Here is a 20830-nt window from a genome sequence, read left to right as displayed (position 1 = left end):
AAAAAATAAAAATAAAAAATAAGATTAAAAGAAGTGTAAAGAAATGCAGCAGTTTTATTTTCTGAGTAGTCCCATAGTAGAGGGACTTTGCATACTGGGGAATGTCTATTCTTCAACCAAAAAGGCAGAAAAGTCTGCTTTTTAAAAAGACTTTTAAAAAGTTCCATTTTCTTTTTGGCTTTATGATAAACCCTAGGGGATAGCTAAGCTCCATGAGTGATCTGTATGTCACCAGTTCCCAAATGTGAGGGTTTCATAGAAAGATAACATTTCCAGAAAACAGAACAAAACAAAAAAAAGTAGACAGTTTAATGAGGTTTTAAACTTTGTGTTAAGGAAAAAAAATCTAAACTTCCAACTATTGCTAACATCATTTTGTAAAAGAAAATGCAAATTTACTACCAACAAAAAATAAGAAGGAAAAGGAGAGATCCTCTTAGAATAAAAGAATCCTGTCAGTTAAACAAATGTGGAAGTTGAGGTGATCTATGCCCTTCTGACATAATTCTGAAGAATACACAAGAACCCTGTGAGCCCCATGCAAAGTAACATTGTTAGGTTTGCATAATTTACTTAGTTTTTAGTTTGGGAGGGGGGGGAAGACAGTTGAAACAAATATTTTATCCAGACTTTTCATTTTAACTTTAATGGGTTTATGTCAATTTGAGGATTAAATTTCATTCATTATTGATACCATTTAGGATCATTCTAATATTATATAAAATAAAAAGCCTATATTTTTGGAAGTAGTCAAAATATGCACCATTGAAAGCACATTATTCTGTACATTACTCAGTGTAGAATTATTGAATCAATATAATTGTATACCTGAAATTAATATGTTGTATGTTAATTATACCTCAATAAAAAAAGTTTTTTAAGTAGCACACTATTAGTGTGAATCAAGCTAATAAATTTGCTTGTAGTTCATAAAATTTGGTCACAGAGGATTACATACCTTAAGATTTTTAAAAAGATATTACTTAGTCCAACTCCTTATCTTCAAACAAGTAAGACTGCATTGACATTTTTTAGATGAGGCAGTTCAGGATCAAAGAGAGCATAAGATTTACCTGAGGATTCTGAATTCCGATTGTGACAGTCCAAACATTTTTTATTTGGAGTACTGGCACTCTTAATTTACAGATGATAGGAGAAAATCAAAATAAATTTCCAGACACAAGGTACAACCCCTACAACCACTACCACCAAAAAAAAAAAAAAAAAAAAAAAAAGCTGATAAGAAGATGAAATAAATAGCCCAGATTTTCACTTAATGGCATTCAAGGTCATACAGAGCTATAAGATGCATAACTGTAATTGTACAAAGGACTGTAAAATTAAAAATTTGTAGATGGGTTATTATTGACTGTGTTATTTTTATTCCTTAGGGGGAAAGACTTAATTTCCCAGATCAAATTGCTTTGCATTTCTTATAACCTTAAAGTACATAATGCATCTACTTTCAATTCAGAAGATTAAGACAGTTTTCTTTCATTGTTTTTATTACTGCCAAGCAAAATATTAGGAGTACTTCTGAAGAATTGTAAATTTTATAGCAACACTCTAGCAAAAGGATGAATATGGTACAAGATCTTTAAAATCAAAATCAGTAATATAGAAATAGTAACAGAAATAGAAATAGATGCTAGTGCAATGTTAATGTAGGCATCAGAGACACAGGGGTCAACTCAAAGCACCCTGTTAAGTGTCTGTGTTAGTGTAGGCATTTTTTCAAAATATAAATCTAATTTATTAAGTCTTAGAAGTATTTCTTGAATTAAGAGATATTGAAGAGGTAGTATACTAAAAATGGAGATGCAACATCAGAATTGTAGACACTTGTACTTGGGTAGAATGTTCTATGAGAATATCCATGATTATATTTAGAGTAGAAGTTACCAAAAGGGCACTTGGAAAAAAATCATGATTCTGTTACAAATTTTTTCAAACATACAAGAAGTAGAAAAAAATAATGTAATGAACTCCCATATTCCCATCACACAGATTCAACAATTTTTAAGATCTTGGTACATTTGCTTTATTTTTTTTCTTAAAACTATTTAAGAATCACAACATGTCATTTCATCTTTATGTAGTTTGTGTCTCTAAAAAATTAACCATGATGACATTATCATATTGATCAAAATTAAAAATAAATCTTTTGTCGCCATCTTATACACAGTACATGAGGCAAATTTATTAGCTTGATTCACAAATGTCTCTAGGTTGACTTATTCTAATCAGGACTCAAACAAGGTCCACTTATTACAAATGGTTGTTAATCTCTTTAGGTCCTTTTTTAAAAAAAAAATTAATCTCTTGCTAGTATAGTACATTTGTCACGATTAATGAACCAAGTTGATAAACATTATTATTACCTAAAATCTGTATTTAGATTTTCTTAGTTTTTACCCAGTGTCCTTTTTCTGTTCTAGGATCCCATCTAGGATACCGCATTACATTTAGTTATCATGTCTCCTTAAGCTCCTCTTGCCTGTGACACTTTTTCAGAGTTTCCTTGTTTTTGATGACCTTGATATTTTTGAGGATTACCAGTTATTTTGTAAAAAGTCCCTCAATTGAGATTTTTCTCATGATTAAATAGACTAGGGCTATTGATTTGGGGGAGGAAGACCACAGAAGTAAAGTGTCATTCTCATCACATCACATCAAGGATACATATTATCAACATGACTTATTACTATTAATATTGACTTTTATCCCCTACCTGAGGAAATGTCATCATGTTTTTCCACTGTAAAGTTACACTTTTTTCCCCCTTCTCCGTATGAGGCCAACACTGAAGGGATGGAGAGAGAGGCTCCATCTCTTTGATAATTCCATAAATTATTTGGAATTTTCCTGAATGGAAGATTTGTCTGTTTTTCCCTGTTTATTTATTTAATTATTCGTTATTCAGTAAGTTACTTATCCATTAAGACATTTATATCAGTGAAGATTTATAGTTATTTATACTTTGGGCTATAATCCAATACCACTTTATTTTGTTGCTCAAATTGTTCCAGCTTTGTCAAAAGGTCACTTTGGATTGACTCCTGTGGCTCTGATGTACCCCATCTTTTTGTTTGTTTTCCTCCCACACTTCCTTATTTTCTGGCACTGCAAGATGCTCCAGACTTATTATCTATATTCCCTGCCCTAGCCTGAAACCAGACATTTCTCCAAGGAGCCCTGGTGCATTTTATTGGAGAATGGTATTAGAAACCAAGATCTGGGCTCTGGTATGCTTGTTGCTACTGGGGTGTCTGTCACTGTTAATTGGCCTTTTGAGCTAACAGAGCAAGGACATATATGTGTATATACTAGAGAGAGAGAGAGATAGATGATAGATAGATAGATATTTATTTACATAACCAGATAGAAATTTTATGATGTATATATAACATACTCATGAACTCATGAGTTCATACTGGTGTCTCTAACTATGACCCATTATCATGTGAATCCTGGAGCCTTCTTTGATATTCATAACTGCCCATTCCAACAGTGAGAAACTTGACTCCCAGCATCTGCCATGCATTTATTTACTTGTTCAATTTCAGTATGGATATATAGTGGTTGTATTTGTTTCCTAGGGATACTGTAATAAATTACCACAAACTTGGTGGCTTAAAACAGCAGAAATTTATCTTCTTAAGTTCTAGAGCCTAGAGTCCAAAATCAAGAGGAAGAAATATGGAAGGTGAAAAAAACCAGAATAGATCATAAGAGAGATGTAGAACATGGTCAAAGGTTTTATAGTTGTATAGTTGGAATCCCAGAAAAAGAGAAGAGAGAAAATAGGAAAGAAGCAATAATTGAAGAGTCTGCAAGTACACTACCAATCTGAGGTAAGACATCAACCCACAGATTCAAGAAGCTCAGCAATCCCAAGTAGGGCAAATTCAAACAAAACCATACCTAAGCACACCGTGGTCAAGCTGAAAGCCAAAGATGAAGAGAAAATATTAAAAGCAATCAGAAAAAAAAAAAAAAAAAGACAACAGAAATTATGAAATAACATAATATGTAATGACATTTTTTTAGATACTGACAAAAAACCCTGCCAATGTGGAATTTTAATTTAGCTGAGATAATATAACAGAGGCCAGATTTATCCATTTGCCTCAAACAAACAAGCAAAATATCTAAACAAAATATATGGAATGATTTTTGGCATTGGACATTAGATGGCACAACACATTCCTGAAAGAAGGGAAACAAGATGAGCCCTACTATTTCCCAGCTTACTGGCTGGAGAGAGTTTTGAGGCTGCAGTGCAGGAAGGGGAATCCAAGTGAGAGTTAGCAGTCTCCCTGAGTTGAGGAAATAGAAGTTGGGAGTCTGGGGAGGCCAGGGTGATTGAGTTTGCAGTATAAAGTATGGGAAAGAGAGCTGCATAGAGAGTGTTTTCTAGAGATCTGCAGTACCTCTCAGGTCTTCATCTGAATATTGAGCAATGCATGCATATGAGGAAGCTACTTGAGGTTGGGAATAGAACATTTTGAAAGGATTAGAGGGGACAATCCTTACACCAATTGGAATAGTTTGTGTTCTTACCCACCATAGTGGAAGTCCTTGTGATTTATGGGACATGGGGTAGAGTATTCAGGACTGACTTATCCATGAGGAGAATCAGTCATAGATTAAAGGCTGCTCTGATCCTTCAGTAAGGGAATGGGTAAATAAACTAGTACATCCAAACAGTGGATTATTTTCAACACTGGAAAGAAATAAGCTATCAAGCCATGAAAAGACATGGATGAATCTTAAATATATATTACTAGTGAAAGAAGCCAGTCTGAAAAGGCTATCTGCTATGTGGTTTAACTATATGACAGTCTGGAAAAGGCAAAACTATGGAGATGGTAAAAAGATAAGTGGTTACCAGGGGTTGGGGATGGGGGAAAGGATGAATATGCAGAGCACAGAGGATTTTTAGGGTAGTGAAAACACGTTGTGTGATATCATAATGATAAATACATTTGTCCAAACCCACAGAATGTACAACACCAAAATGACCCTAAGGTGAACTGCACTTTGGGTGATAATGCTGTCAGTATAGGTTCATCAGTTGTAACAAATATCACACTTTGATGGGATATGTTGATAATGACAGAAGCTATGCGTTTGTGGGGGCAGGGGTTATATGTATGAAATCTTTGTACCTTTGGTCAATTTTGCTTTGAGCCCAAAACTACTCTTACAAAAAGTTTAAAACAAAACAACCTGTCATCCTAGAATTTTGCAATTGATGAAACTATCCTTCAAAAATCAAAGTGAAATGGAAACATCTTACGTTGAACAAAAATGAGAGTATTCCTGTCCAGTAGACCTGCACTACAAGAAAAACCAAAGAAATATTCAGGATGTCTTTCGGTATTCATCCCTTTAGGATAAAGGGAAATAATACCAAATGAAAACTCAGATCTTTACAAGGAAAGAAGAGCACCAGAAATGGTAAATTTGTAGGTTAAAATAAAATAACTTTCTTCTTACCTTAAATTATGTAAGAGAAAATTGACTTGAAATTTTTAAAATGTAGGGTTTATAACAGAAGAAAAACTTATGATAATAGTATAAAGGAGGGGAATTGGGCAAAGGGAAGTATACTGTTGTAAGTTTCTTATATATGAAGTGGTAGACTAATAAGATTAAAATGTACATTGTAAACTCTAGAACAATCTTTAAGAAAATTAAGCAAGGGATAACTAAAATACAATTAAGATAAAATTGAATAGTACAAAAATACATGTTTTTTTCCCCAAGGTTTTATTTAAATTCCAGTTAGTTAACATACAATGTAATATTAGTTTCAGGTGTAGAATTTAGTGATTCAACACTTATATACAATACCCAGTGCTCATCCCAACAAGTTGCACTCCTTAATCCCCATCACCTATTTCACCCCTCTTCCCAGCCACCTCCCCTCTGGTAACCATCAATTCTCTATAGTTAAGAATCTGTTTCTTGGTTTTACTCACTCTCTTTTTTTTTCTTCAAAAATACATGGTTAGCCAACAGAAGTCAAGAAGGGAAGAATGAAGTATTAATGAGACAAAAAAAATAAGATGATACACAAATTCAACTATATGAATGTTAATTAAATGTAAATGGATTAAACAATTAAAATGCAAAGATTATGTATCTGGATTTTTTTTTAAAACCCTCACATCTGAAAATTGAATTAAGAAAGCAATTCCATTTATAATAGCATCAAAAACAGTGAAATACTTAGGAATAAATTGAACAGGAGAACTGCGAAAATTGTACTACAAATCATTGTTGAAAGATTAAAAAGGCCTCAATAAATGGAAAGATATTCTATGTCATGCATCATATGACTATTGTTAAAAATGGCAATATTCCCTAAAATGATCTATGGAGTTAATGCAATCCCCATCAGATTCTAGCTGGCATCTTTGTAGAAATGGACAAACTAATCCTAAAATTCATATGGAAATGCAAGGGATCCCAAATAGCCAAAGCAATCTTGAAAGAGAATAGCAAAGTTGGAGGATTTACACTTCCTGATTTCAAAACTTTATACAATGCTACAGTAATCAAAATGGCATGGTACTAGCATAAAGATAGACATAGAAATCAGTAGAACAGAGCTAAGACTCAGACATAAACCCTCATATTTACATTAAGTTTTCAACAGAGGTAGCAAGACCATCCAATGGGGAAAGACTAGTCTTTTCAACAGATGGCATTGGGACAGCTAGATAGCCACATGCAAAAGAATGCCTCACACCTTATGTTTTATAAGATTTAAAGATTCTTTTGATGGTGCGATGATGAAAAGCAAAACTCTTTGTTCCTTAGAACTCCAAATGAGAGAAAGCTGCCCTGTAGGCCACATGGGATTGCACCTGGGGACAAAGTAACAGCAAACTGGAGCTGTAGGGGGCAGCTTAGTGGGGCAAGTGGGGTGGGGTTAGGTTTCATAGGCTCCCTTTAGATTGGCTAATTTGAATAATTCTGTGGGCTCTGGGGCATAGGGACTGTACCTGGTTGTCTGGTATCTATCTCTGGGGCAATTAGAGTGGGCACATAATGGCTCAAGAGTGTAAGGCTGATAAGGGAAATGGTTGGGATGTGGACTTTATCAGTTGCTGGAGAAGAACTGACCAGCCTCGAGCTAGGGCCTCAGAACTGGGTCAAGACAGCATTTCACTACAAAGCTGTAGTACACCATATATAAAAATTAACTCAGAATGGGTCAAAGACCTAAATGTAAGAGCTAAAGCTATAAAACTCTTCGAAAAAACAGGCATAAGTTTTCATGACCTTGAATCAAGGAATGGTTTCTTAGATATAACACCAAAAGCACAAGTAATAATGCTGGGCTTCATCAGAATTAAAAAGTTTTGCGTAAAGACAGCTCACAGAATGGAAGAGAATATTTGCAAATCACATATCTGATAAGGCACATATATCCAGAGCAGACAAAGAACTACTACAGCTTGTCTTTATCCTTAATCTTTTGTCTGCTTGATGTATGAGAGACTGAGAAATATGCATGTTCGGTTTGCTTTCTATTTTTCAAGGCCGTACTATTAGGTACATGCAGAGTCAAGATTGTTTTGTCATCTTGGTGGATTGTTCATTTTATTTTTAGGATATATCTGTTTTTATTTATTTAGCGTTATTTCACCTTAAATTTTGAAGACATGGTTGAACTGTCTCCAGATCTACTGATACCATGTGACCCACAGCTCCTACCTTAAATCGCATGGTTTCTGGCATGGCCAGCCCCTACCCTAAGACTTGGGTATGGCCAGCTCTACTTTAAGAATCAATCTGGCCAGCCTCTACCCTAAACAAAGACACTCCTCTCGGGTTACTTAGATTATCTCCCAGACATTGAAGCAAGACCTCTCTTTAGACAAAGCCAATTCTTTACTAGTACACATATATGTAAGTTTATAAGTTTATTTCAGGATTTGGAGGAACATGTGCTGAACTGAGGATAATAGTTCCCTCTGGAGAGAAAAGTGATAGTGGTGGTAGTAAATGGGTACTTAACTTTATCTGGATGATTAAATTTTCAGGTACTGCATAATTTTTTAATTATTTTAAAATGAAAAGACTAATTAAGACTAACTTTGGGAAAATGGAAAGAGAAGTTACATTCAATAGAATGAAATTCATTAATTATATCCAGATATGGAAAGATAAGCCATCAGGAGGAATTCTACTGTTATGAGAGTAGACCAATTATTTCAAGATACATGAAGTAACCATGATCATAGTCTGGGCATGACTTTGATATAGCTATCAAGTTTAAAATGAAACATTGTCAGGAATGTACAAATAGGATGTATACTATTTGAAGAAATCATCATTTATTTATAGTAACATCTAGTATCCTCCTTCTCAGTTGTTTGTCAAATTTTAGAATTTAGTTTATAATCCTTGGCTCATTGAAAATCAGATTGTATAAATATGAACAATTGTTTTTGTTTTTTTCAAAGATTTTATTCATTTATTTGACAGAGACACAGCAAGAGAGGGAACACAAGCAGGGGGAGTGGGAGAGGGCAAAGCAGGCTTCCCGCTGAGCAGGGAGCCCAATGCAGGGCTCAATCCCAGGACCCTGAGATCACGACCCGAGCTGAAGGCAGACACTTAACGATTGAGCCACCCAGGTGCCCCAATATAAACAATTGTAAATCTATATGTTGGGTACATGGGTATTATATTCTCTGTGCTTTTTTTTTTATGTTTAGAATGCCATTAGATTATTAAACTCAGGGTGATTTATGACTGCCTAGGAATAGGGGATTTCATATAGCTTTCCATCCATTTACTGGGTTCTCAGTCTAAGAAGGATGACTTTTCAAGATAGAGGAGCATCATTCTTTCATCAAGTGTATAGATACAGCCACTCTGGAAAACAGTGTGGAGTTTCCTCAAAAAGTTAAAAATAAAGCTACCCTATGACCCAGCAATTGTACTACTGGACATTTACCCCAAAGATACAGATGTAGCGAAAAGAAGGGCCATATGCACCCCAATGTTCATAGCAGCAATGTCCACAATAGCCAAACTGTGGAAAGAGCCAAGATGCCCTTCAACAGACGAATGGATAAAGAAGATACGGTCCATATATACAATGGAATATTACTCAGCCATCAGAGAGGATGAATACCCAACTTTTGCATCAACATGGATGAGACTAGAGGAGATTATGCTAAGTGAAATAAGTCAAGTAGAGAAAGTCAATTATCATATGGTTTCACTTATTTGTGGAACATAAGGAATAGCATTAGGAGAAGGAAGGGAAAAATGAAGGGGGGGATTCAGAGGGGGAGACGAGCCATGAGAGACTATGGACTCTGGGAAACAAACTGAGGGTTTTAGAGGGGAGGAGGGTGGGGGGATGGGTTAGCCTGGTGATGGGTATTAAGGAGGGAACATATTGCTTGGAGCACTGGGTGTTATACACAATGAATCCTGTAACACTACATCAAAAACTAATAATGTAATGTATGGTAACATAACAAAAAAAATAGATACATATTACAAATACCCATCACCTTTTCACTCTATTAGGGGGGTCTCTGAGGAACAGAAGTTATTAATTTTAATTAAATCAAATTTATCTATCTTTAAAAAAAAGTATATAGAAACACATTTGCTCCTTTCCCAGACTGCCAATAAATATGAAGAAAATAGAAATGATTTAGAAGAGAATTATAAAAGTATAAATGTTTGGATTTTTTAGAATGGGAAAAAACATTTTGGTGGCAATTTCACAGTAATTTACATGAAAATATGAAGTTTTAATCTCAAAAGTAATAACTAGGTGGTTTGGCGGGTGGGAGGTTTGGGGATCCAGAGAAGCACTCCTATCTTTTGAATACCTACTATAACCTGTGTCATATGCTGCAAAGAGCTTCTGTTGTCTCATTTATTAGGCCTCATCTCTCTATTATAAATTAGGAACTCAGAGCTCTTAAGAAAAAACAATATGTGTAGTATTGCCAATAGTACAGCTAAAAGAAAATATTATAAAGTGTAACAAATTTTTTAGGTTATAAGGAGAAATGTTTACTAATGGTGAAAACTCTTAAGCATTGTGGTTGCTCATCTATGAAAATTTGCCAACTTCTTTTCCTTCTCTGGAAGCATTAAGCTTATTTTTGTGATGGTTTAAGAATGATTGTACCCAAAGGCCGAGGAGATGGACCTCATGAGCTTCCAAAGTTTCTTCTAAGTCTTAAGATCTTATAGTTTGGTATTTTTGTGATCTCAAAAGTGTCCTTATTTATTTCCCTTTCTCAAGGTGGATGATATAAATGCAGCTGTGATGGATTTGAAAGAGAAGAAGATTCGTAGTCTAAGTGAAGAGGCCAAAATAGGAGCACATGGAAAGCCAGTGATTTTTCTCCATCCTAAAGACTGTGGTGGTGTTCTTGTGGAATTGGAGCAAGCTTGATTTAATTTGCAAGAAACTTTAAAAATCCCCACCAAAATATACTGAAAATCCCCATTGAATTATACTCCAGCATTGAATCCTGCACTCCTTCCATCACTTAAGAGTTCACAATTAAAGGGGCACCTGACTGGCTCAGTCAGTGACTCTTTACCCCAGGGTTGTGAGTTCAAGCCTCACATTGGGTATGGAGATTACTTAAAAATAAAATCTTTTAAAAGAAGTTCAAAATTAAAAACTAAATTACAGGGGTGCCTGGGTGGCTCTGTCGATTAAGTTTCTGCCTTCGTCTCAGGTCATGATCCCAGGGTCCTGGGATCAGGCCCCACGTCAGGCTCCCTGCTCAGTGGGGAGTCTGTTTCTCTCTCTCCCTCTGCCCCTCCGCCCGCTTGTGCTCTCTTTCTCTCCCTCTCTCAAATAAATGGATAAAATCTTTTTTTAAAAAAAACTAAATTACGGAAAGAGATTTTTTAAATTGTACATATGTATAATAAATGTCAATATATATAATTGACATATTTGTTAATTACTTTGGTTTTTGTCTGATTTGGAGGAATCCTTGATTATTAAATACTTAGGGAATATTATTAAAATTATAGAAATAAATTATTCTTGTCCAAAATGGGGTCATTGACTACAGTATGTTACTGTGTGAAAGAGTGTATCTGCACGCGTGCGCATGTGTATGTGAGTTGGGGTGGAGTTAGGAAAGGGTGCCTGATAGCTGCATAGCTACATATTTGGGACAGAGTGCTTTCTGAGGATGTCATGGAGAGTTTTTTACACCGACTTTAAGGTTAAGGAGTTTTGACCTCAACGTTTTTGCTCTTCTACAACAATTCTGTTCACAGGTTCCATATGGGCAGGTATTTTTGGTGCTAGTGCTAGATATATGAATAAGAAGTTTTGTGGAAAACTTCATTCATGATCTAGTGAGTGCATAGGTAGCTGAATTTTTTTTTTTTAAGATTTTATTTATTTATTTATTTATTTGACAGAGAGAGAGACAGCGAGAGAGGGAACACAAACAAAGGGAGTGTAAGAGGGAGAAGCAGGCTTCCCGCGGAGTGAGGAGCCCGATGTGGGGCTCGATCCCAGGACCCTGAGATCATGACCCGAGCCGAAGGCAGACGCTTAATGACTGAGCCACCCAGGCGCCCCGGTAGCTGAATTTTTTTATTCTTTATTTAAATTCAGTTTAGTTAACATACTGTATTACTAGTTTCAGGGGTAGAATTTAGTGATTCATCAGTTGCATATAACACCCAGTGCTTGTGACATCAAGTGCCCTCCTTAATGCCCATCATCCAGTTACCCCATCCCCCCAGCCACATTCCCTCCAGCAACACTGTTTGTTTCCTAGAGTTCAGCATCTCTTATGGTTTGCTTCCCTCTCTATTTTCATCTTATTTTGTTTTTTCTTCACTTCCCATATTTTCATGTTTTGTTTCTTAAATTCCACGTATAAGTGAAACCATATGATAATTGTCTTTCTCTGATTGAATTATTTTGCTTAGCATAAAACCCTCCAGTTCCATCCACATCACTGCAAACGTTAAGAGTTCATCCTTTTTGATGGCTGAGTAATATTCCATTGCATATATCTATACCACATCTTCTTTTTTTTTTTTTTAAAGATTTTATTTATTTATTCATGAGAGAGAGAAACAGAGGGAGAAGCAGGCTCCCAAGGAGCGGGAAGCCTGATGCGGGACTCGATCCCAGGACCCTGGGATCATGACCTGAGCCGAAGGCAGACGCTTAACCATCTGAGCCACCCAGGCGCCCTATACCACATCTTCTTTATCCATTCATTTGTTGATGGACATCTGGGCTCTTTCCATACTTTGGCTATTATGGACATTGCTGCTATAAACATTGGGGTTCAGGTGCCCCTTCAGATCACTGTTTGTATCCTTTGGGTAAATACCTAGTGGTGCAGTCACTGGGTCATAGGGTAGCTCTATTTTTAACTTTTTGAGGAACTTCCACACTGTTTTCCAGAGTGGCTGTACCAGCTTGCATTCCCACCAGCAGTGTAAGAGGGTTCCTCTTTCTTCACATCCTTGCCAACATCTCTTGTTTCCTGAGTTGTCAATTTTAGCCATTCTGACCAGTGTGAGGTGGTATCTTACTGTGGTTTTGAGCTGTATTTCCCTGATACTGAGTGATGTTGAACATTTTTTCATGTGTCTATTGGCCATTTGTATGTCTTCTTTGGAAAAATGTGTTTGTTTCTTCTGCCCGTTTCCTGACTGGATTATTTGTTTTTTGGCTGTTGAGTTCAGTAAGTTTTTTTAATAGATTTTGGATACTAAACCCCTTATTAGATAAGTTATTTGCAAATATCTTCTCCTATTCTGTAGGTTGCCTCTTAGTTTTATTGATTGTTTCCTTTGCTGTGCAGAAGTTTTTTTTTTTATCTTGATGAAGTCCCAATAGTTCATTTTTGCTTTTGTTTCCCTTGCCTCCAATGACGTGTCTAGTAAGAAGTTGCTACAGCCGAGGTCAAAGAGGTTGCTGCCTGTGTTCACCTCTAGGGTTTTGATGGTTTCTTGTCTCACATTTAGGTCTTTCATCCCTTTTTAATTTATTTTTGGTATGGTAAGAAAGTGGTCCAGTTTCATTCTGCATGTGGCTGTCCAATTTTCCCAACACCATTTGTTGAAGAGACTGTCTTTTTCCCACTGGATATTCTTTGCTGCTTTGTTAAAGATTAGTTGACCATAAAATTGAGGGTCCATTTCTGAGTTCTCTGTTCTGTTCCATTGATCTATGTGTCTGTTTTGTGCCAGTACATACTGTCTTGATGATGACAGCTTTGTAATAGAGCTTGAAGTCTGGAATCATGATGCTTCCAGCTTTGGTTTTCTTTTTCAACATACCTATAGTTATTTGGGGTCTTTTCTGGTTTCATACAAATTTTAGGATTGTTTGTTCCAGTTCTGTGAAAAATGTTGATATTTTGATAGGGATTACATTGAATGTGTAGATTGCTTTGGGTAGTACAGACATTTTAACATTTAACAATGTTTGTTCTTCCAATTCATGAGCATGGAATGTTCTTCCATTTCTTTTTGTCCTCTTCAATTTCTTTCATAAGTGTGCTGTAGTTCTCAGAGTACATATCCTTTACGTCTTTGGTTAGGTTTGCTCCTAGGTATCTTATAGTTTCTGGTGCAATTGTAAACAGGATCGTTTCCTTGATTTCTCTTTCTTCTGCCTCATTGTTAGTGTATAGAAATGCAACAGATCTCTGTACATTGATTTTATATCCTGTGACTTTACTAAATTCCTGTATGAGTTCTAGCAATTTTGGGGTGGAGTCTTTTGGGTTTTCTACATAGAGGATCATGTCATCTGAAAATAGAGTTTGACTTCTTTGCCGATTTGGATGCCTTTTATTTCTTTTTGTTGTCTAATTGCTGAGGCTAGGACTTCTAGTACTATGTTGAACAACAGTGGTGAGAGGAAATCCCTGTCGTGTTCCTGACCTTAGGGGAAAACCTCTCAGTTTTTCCCATTGAGGAAGATATTCGCTGTGGGTTTTTCATATATGGCTTTTGTGATATTGAGGTATGTTCCCTCTATCCCTACATGGCGGGGAGTTTTTATCAAGAAAGGATACTGTAGGGTCCCCTGGGTGGCCCAGTTGGTTAAGCATCTGCCTTCAGCTCAGGTCATGATCCCAGGGTCCTGGGATTGAGCCCTGCATCAGACTCCCTGCTCAATGAGGCATCTGCTTCTCCTTCTCCTTATCCCTCTGCCCCTCCCTTCCACTTGTGCTCTCTCTCATGCACTTGCTCTCTCAAATAAATAAAATCTTTTAAAAAAGGAAAGGATGCTGTTATTTTGTTAAATGCTATTTCTACATCTATCGAGAGGCTCATATGGTTCTTGTTCTTTCTTTTATTAATGTGGTGTATCACATTGATTGATTTGTGGATGTTGAACCACCCTTGCAGCCCAGAAATAAATCCCACTTGGTTATGGTGAATAATCCTTTTAATGTACTGTTGGATCCTATTAGCTAATATCTTATTGAGAATTTTTACAACCATGTTCATAAGGGACATTGGTCTGCAATTCTCCTTTTTAGTGGGATCTTTGTCTGGTTTTGGGATCAAGGTAATGCTGGCCTCATAGAATGAGTTTGGAAGTTATCCTTCCATTTCTATTTTTGGAACAGTTTCAGAAGAATAGGTATTAATTCTTCTTAAATGTTTGGTAGAATTCCCCTGGGAAGCCATCCTGCCCTGGAATCTTGTTTGTTAGGAGATTTTTTATTACTGCTTCAATTTCTTTGCTGGTTATGGGTCTGTTCAGGTTTTCTATTTCTTCCTGTTTTAATTTGGGTAGTTTATGCATGTCTAGGAAGGCATCTATTTCTTCCAGATTGCCTAATTTGTTGTTATATAATTGCTCATAATATTCTCTTATAATATTTCCTATTTCTTCAGTGTTGGTTGTGATCTCTTCTCTTTGTGATTTTATTTATTTGGGTCCTTTCTCTTTTCTTTTTGTTAAGTCTGGCTAGGGGTTTATAGGTCTTATTAATTCTTTCAAAGAACCAGCTTCTAGTTTCATTGATCTGTTCTATTGGTTTTTAAAATTTCTATATCATTGATTTCTGCTTTAATCTTTATTATTTCTCTTCAGCTGGATTTAGGCTTTATAGCTCCTTTAGGTATAAAGTTTGGTTGTGTATTTTAGACTTTTCTTGTTTCTTAATAAAGGCCTATATTGCAATATACTTCCCTCTTAGGACTGCCTTTGTTGCATCCCAAAGGTTCTGAACTGTCGTATTTTCATTTTCATTTGCTTCCGTGTATTTTTAAATTCTTCCTTAATTTCCTGGTTGACCCATTTATTCTTTAGTAGGATGCTCTTTAACCTCCTTCCAAATTTTTTCTTGTAGTTGGCTTCAAGTTTCAAAGCATTGTGGTCTGAAAATATGCAGGGAATGATCTCATTCTTTTGGTACTGGTTGAGACCTGATTTGTGACCCAGTATGTGATGTGTTCTGGAGACTGTTCCACGTGCACTCATGAAGAATGTGTATTCTGCTGCTTTAGGATGCAGTACTCTGAATATATCTGTTAAGTCCATCTGGTCCAGTGTGTCATTCAAAGCCCTTGTTTTCCTTGTTGGTCTTCTGCTTAGATGATGTGTCCATTGCTGTGAGTGGGGTGTTAAAGTCCCCTACTCTTATTGTTATCAATGAGTTTTTTAATTTTGTTATTAATTGGTTTATATATTTAGCTGCTCCCAAGTTAGGTGCATAAATATTTACAATTGTTAGATCTTCTTGTTGGAAGACTCTTTTATTATGATATAGTGTCCTTCTACATTCCTTATTACAGTATTTGGTTTCAAATCTAGTTCATCTGATACAAGGATTGATACTCCATCTTTCTTTTGATGTCCATTGGCATGATAATGGTTCTCCATCCCCTCATTTTCAATCTGGAGGTGTCTCTTTGTCTAAAATGAGTCTCTTGTAAAATTGATGTGTCTTGTTTTGCTATCCATTCTGATACCCTCTGTCTTTCGATTGGAGCTTTTCGTTCATTTACATTCAGAGTAATTACTGAAAGATATGAATTTAGTGCCATTGTATTACCTGTAAGGTTGCTGTTCCTGTAGATTATCTCTGTTCCTTTCTGGTCTTTGTTACTTTTCATCTCTCTCTTCACTCAAAGGATCCCCTTTAATATTTCTTGCATGGCTCCATTAGTGTTCACAAATTCCTTTAGTTTGTGTTTGTCCTCGAAACTCTTTATCTCTCCTTCTATTCTGAATTACAGCCTCGCTGGATAAAGTATTCCTGGCTGCATATTTTTCCCATTTAGCATGCTGAATATATCATGCTAGTCCTTTCTGACATGCCAGGTCTCTGTGGACAGGTCTGCTAACAGCCTTATGTGTCTACTCTTGTAGGTTAAGAACCCTTTGTCCCGAGCTGCTTTCAGGATTTTCTCTTTATCTTTGAAATTTGCAAGTGTCACTATTATATGTTGAAGTGTTGACCTATTTTTATTGATTTTGAGGGGGGTTCTCTGTGCCTCCTGGACTTGAATGCCTGTTTTCTTCCCCAGATTAGGGAAGTTATCAGTTATAATTTGTTAAAATAGACCTTCTGTCCCTGTCTCCCTCTTCAACTTCTGGGACCCCTATTATCTGGATATTATTTCACTTTATGGAATCGCTGAGTTCTCTAAGTCTCCCTTCATGATCCTGTAGTTTCTCTCTTCCTTTCAGCTTCCTTATTTTCCATCATTTTATCTTTATCACTGACTCTTCTGCCTCATTTATCCTCACTCTTAAAGCCCCATTTGGGACTGCATCTCAGTAATAGCATTTTTAATTTCAGCCTGACTAGATTTTAGTTCTTTTATTTCTACAGGAAGGGATTCTCTAGTGTCTTCTATGCTTTTTTCAACCCCAGCTAGTATCTTTATAATTGTTGTTTTAAATTCTAGCTCAGACATCTTACTTATATCCATATTAATTTTATCCTTGGCAGTGAGTTTCTTTTGGAGTGAATTTCTCTGTCTCATCATTTTGTCCAGAAAAGAATAGAAGAGAGAAAGAGAAAATACAACAATAACCACAATGACAGCAGAAACAAAACAAAACAAACCAGAAAAACAAAACAAAACAAAACAAGAAACAAAACAGAACAAAACAAAAAACTAGATCCTAGGTGTGTTTTGGTCTGCTTGTTAAAAGAAACTAGATCCCAAAATAAGAAAGAAAAACTTATATATATACAAAAATTAAGAAAATAAGATAAAATACAATGAAAGGAAACAATAAAACAATATGTATATATAATGTATATAAAAATAAAAATTCAAAAGAATTGAAAAAATAAGGAAATAACTGAAAAAATAATACTGAAAGACTTAAGAATAAAAAGCCCATGGGTGCTATATACTGTTGTCCCCAAGACCTGAAGCTTTGCTATTATTATTATCAGTATACTTGGTGCAGGCCAGTTGTTCCTGCTGGTCTTCTCAGGGAGGGGCCTGTTGTGCTGATTCTTTGGTGCCCTTACCCTGGTGGAATTTTGCCTCCCTTGCCGGGGGTGGGGGTGGGAGGGGGGGGGTGAAGAGGACGGGCTCAGTGTAAGCAGCTCCAGATTCTACTATATGGTGCTCTTTTGCTCCCTGAAGTCTTTCAGCACTGATGGGTGGGATGAAAATGGTGGTGCCCCTGTCTCTAGCCCTGAAGCTGAAAGTTCATGGCCTCCACTCTTCAGGGAACCCTCACAGAAAAGCAGTCAATCACTCTTGTCTCCCTGGTTTCCATCTGAACTCTGTGTTCACCCAGGCTGTGACCAAGCATTTTTATCTCGGGCACAAGACTCAGTTTCAAAAACCAAAGTTTACAGACTCCTTTGGCGTGAACCTGAGGTATTCCTCCTGGGGGAGGGAGGGGGGGATCTCACCATGCTTCTGCCTTTTGCTGGGCCCTGGCCAGGAGAGCAGTCGTGTGACCATGCAGTCGTTCACTGTTTATGGCAACAGAAAGCAGAAAGCTGGGACCTAGACTTGCTATTTTCAGCCAACTTCCCCTCTCCCATGCCTGGGAACTCTGCTGCACTCAAGCACCCCCATTCTTCTTGTGACCTTGGGAATCCTGAGACAATGCTGTCCCACCTGGGATTCCAACCCACTCCACCACCTGTGCACCTTTAAGCCAGGGACACACCCCACTGTAGAAGACTTCTAAAAGTTTTGATTTTGCACTCCATTGTTTGTAATACTTTGTGGTAACCTTCTTAAGCAGGATCCCTCCCCTCCACTGTATCCTCCAATATATTACCCTGGATTCAAGTCTCCGCACGTCCTACCTTCCAAAAAGTGGTCACTTTTCTATTTGTAGAATTGCAGCATTTCTTTTCTCAGATTTCTGATTGATTTCACAGGTGTTCAGAATAATTTGATAACTATCTATCTATATTTGAGGGACCAGAGAAATTTAAGGTCCCCTACTCCTCTGCCATCTTAACTCTTTCCCCTCTCAATTTTTTTTTTTAGACACGGAGAGGGCAGTGAATTTGTAGGGTTATCTATCACTTCATGTGGTGGAACACCACAAATCCTAGAGGAAGATACAAAATAAATAGAAACCCATTGCCAAGAAACTTATGGTCCAGTTGGGAAAACTACTTCATGAAATAAATGTAAATACTTAAAAAGCAACATGAATGAGTTGAAAGGAAAAGAAAAGAGAAAGGAATATAGATCTCAGAGGATGGGCTTAGTGGCATATCAGGTTAAAATATAATAGAAGTAATCAGGAGGAGTTTCAAGAATCATGGGTGGGTGAAACGCATAATGTATGGGAATGTGGCTAATGTCTTCAATTCATGGATTATTGGATGTTGAGTAAATGAGTAGTTGTGTACACATTGAGCTTGTTATAGAAGACAAGTACAACATCTGGTTATACTTGTCACTTAAAAGTTAAAAGCAAAAATCATAATATCTGATGTGGTTGTATGTATGCAGAGGTAATATTTAAGACAACTGTAACATAAGGGAGGTGGGAAGGATAATGGGACTTAAGTAGTGATTAAGTACCTACATTCCACTTGAAGAGGTACTTGTTGACACTAGTGGACTGTGATAAACTGCATATGTATATTGTAATCCCTAGTGCAACCGCTGAAAAAACTATACAAAGAATTACACTAAAATATGTAGATAAATCAAAATGGAATACTAAAGAATGCCCAAATAACCCAGTTGAAGACAGATAAAGAGAAACAGGAAAAAGAAAGAAGGAAGGAAGGAAGGAAGAAAGAAAGAAAGAAAGAAAGAAAGAAAGAAAGAAAGAAAGAAAGAAAGAAAGAAAATAATAAAATGATGAACCTACATCCTAATGTATCAATAATTACATTAAATGTAAATGGTCTAAGCATACCAATTAAAAGAGATTAAGTAAATGGATAAAGTACAAGACCCAGTCATATGCTATGTATAGGAAATTCGCTTCAAATATAATGGTAGATTAAAAAATGAAAAATATATATACTCTGCAAATACTAATCTAAAGAAAGCTAGGGTGGCTGTAGGCTTCAGAACAAAAGAAAATTGCCAGGAACAAACAGGTACATAGCATATGATAAAAGTGCCAGATCATAAGAAAACATAACAATATATGTATGTGCACCAAACAACAGAGCTGAAAAATAATATGAAGCAAGAATTGAAAACAGGACTGGACAAAAATAGATTAATTCACAGTTAAAATTGGGGATTTCATCACCTCTCTTGGTATTGAATAGAACCACCAAAAAAAAGTCAACAAGTACACAGAAGAATTGAACAGTACCATCCTGTGTACAGGATACACATTCTTTTCCAGCATGTATGGGACATTCACCAAGATAGACCGTATCTTAGGTCATAAAAAGAACATTAACATATTTTTAAAAAGTAAAACCATAAAAAAATATGCTTTGTGATCATAACTGAATTAAACTAGATATCACAGATAACAGGAAAAAATCTCCAGAAATTTGTAAATTTTACAGCAAACTTCTTTTTTTAAATTTAAATTTTAGTTAACATACAGTGCAATGTTGGCTTCAGTAGTAGAATTTAGTGATTCATCTTACCTACAATCCCCAGTGCTCATCGCAAGTGCCATCTTTAATACCCATTACCCATCTAGCCCATCCCCACCCACCTCCATCCATCAGCCCTCAGTTTGTTCTCTATTGTTAAGAGTTTCTTATTTTTTTCCCTCTCTCCTTTTTTTCTTTTCCCCCTTCCCATATGTTCATCTGTTTTCTTCTTAAATTCCACAGATGAGTGAGATCATATGGTATTTGTCTTTCTCTGACTAACTTATTTCACTTAACATAATGCATTCTAGTTCCATCCAGGTCTTTGCAAATGGCAAGATTTCATTCTATATCACATCTTCTTTATCCATTCGTCAGTAATTAACATTTGGGCTCTCCATAGTTTGGCTATTGTTGATAATGGTCCTATAAACATCAGGATGAATGTATCCCTTCAAATATGTATTTTTGTATTCTTTGGGTAAATACCTAGTAGTGCAATTGCTGGATCATAGGATAGTTCTATTTTTTAACTTTTTGAGGAAACTCCATCCCGTTTTTCAGAATGAACACAGCAAACTTCTAAATAATTAATGCATCAAAGATGAAATCTCAGGGAAGTAAAAAACATTGAGCTAAATGCAAATATATAATCTTTTTAATAAAATTCACTTTGTGAATTTAATTCATCAATTGATAATTTAATACAATTCTGTTTTCATAAGCAGAATAAAATGTGGTAGCAAAAAATAGTATGTGGCAATAGTTTGATAGCTTCATAGCATCCATTCATCATTTTCTCC

The 20830-nt window shown here is 36.1% G+C and overlaps 1 protein-coding gene across 4 annotated transcripts in view; it reads left to right on the top strand.

The window, feature by feature from the left end:
- MCEE (methylmalonyl-CoA epimerase) overlaps window positions 1–20830 on the top strand; it is a 76205-nt gene that overhangs the window by 16853 nt on the left and 38522 nt on the right. Inside the window, exon 3 of one of the 4 annotated variants that reach the window (XM_064570023.1) lies at window positions 10298–17816. The exons of the other annotated variants lie outside the window; for them this stretch is intronic. Coding sequence (XP_064426093.1) covers window positions 10298–10450 — 153 coding nt within the window. The 3' untranslated portion in view covers window positions 10451–17816. Of the gene's footprint in view, window positions 1–10297; window positions 17817–20830 lie in introns of those variants that run through there. 4 annotated transcript variants of the gene reach the window in all.

This window comes from Mirounga angustirostris, unplaced genomic scaffold (genome assembly GCF_029215605.1).
Source record: "Mirounga angustirostris isolate CCGP_5_RB_7025 unplaced genomic scaffold, mMirAng1.0.hap1 SCAF_9, whole genome shotgun sequence".
Lineage (NCBI taxonomy): Eukaryota > Metazoa > Chordata > Mammalia > Carnivora > Phocidae > Mirounga > Mirounga angustirostris.
This window is presented reverse-complemented; position numbering and strand designations above follow the sequence as displayed.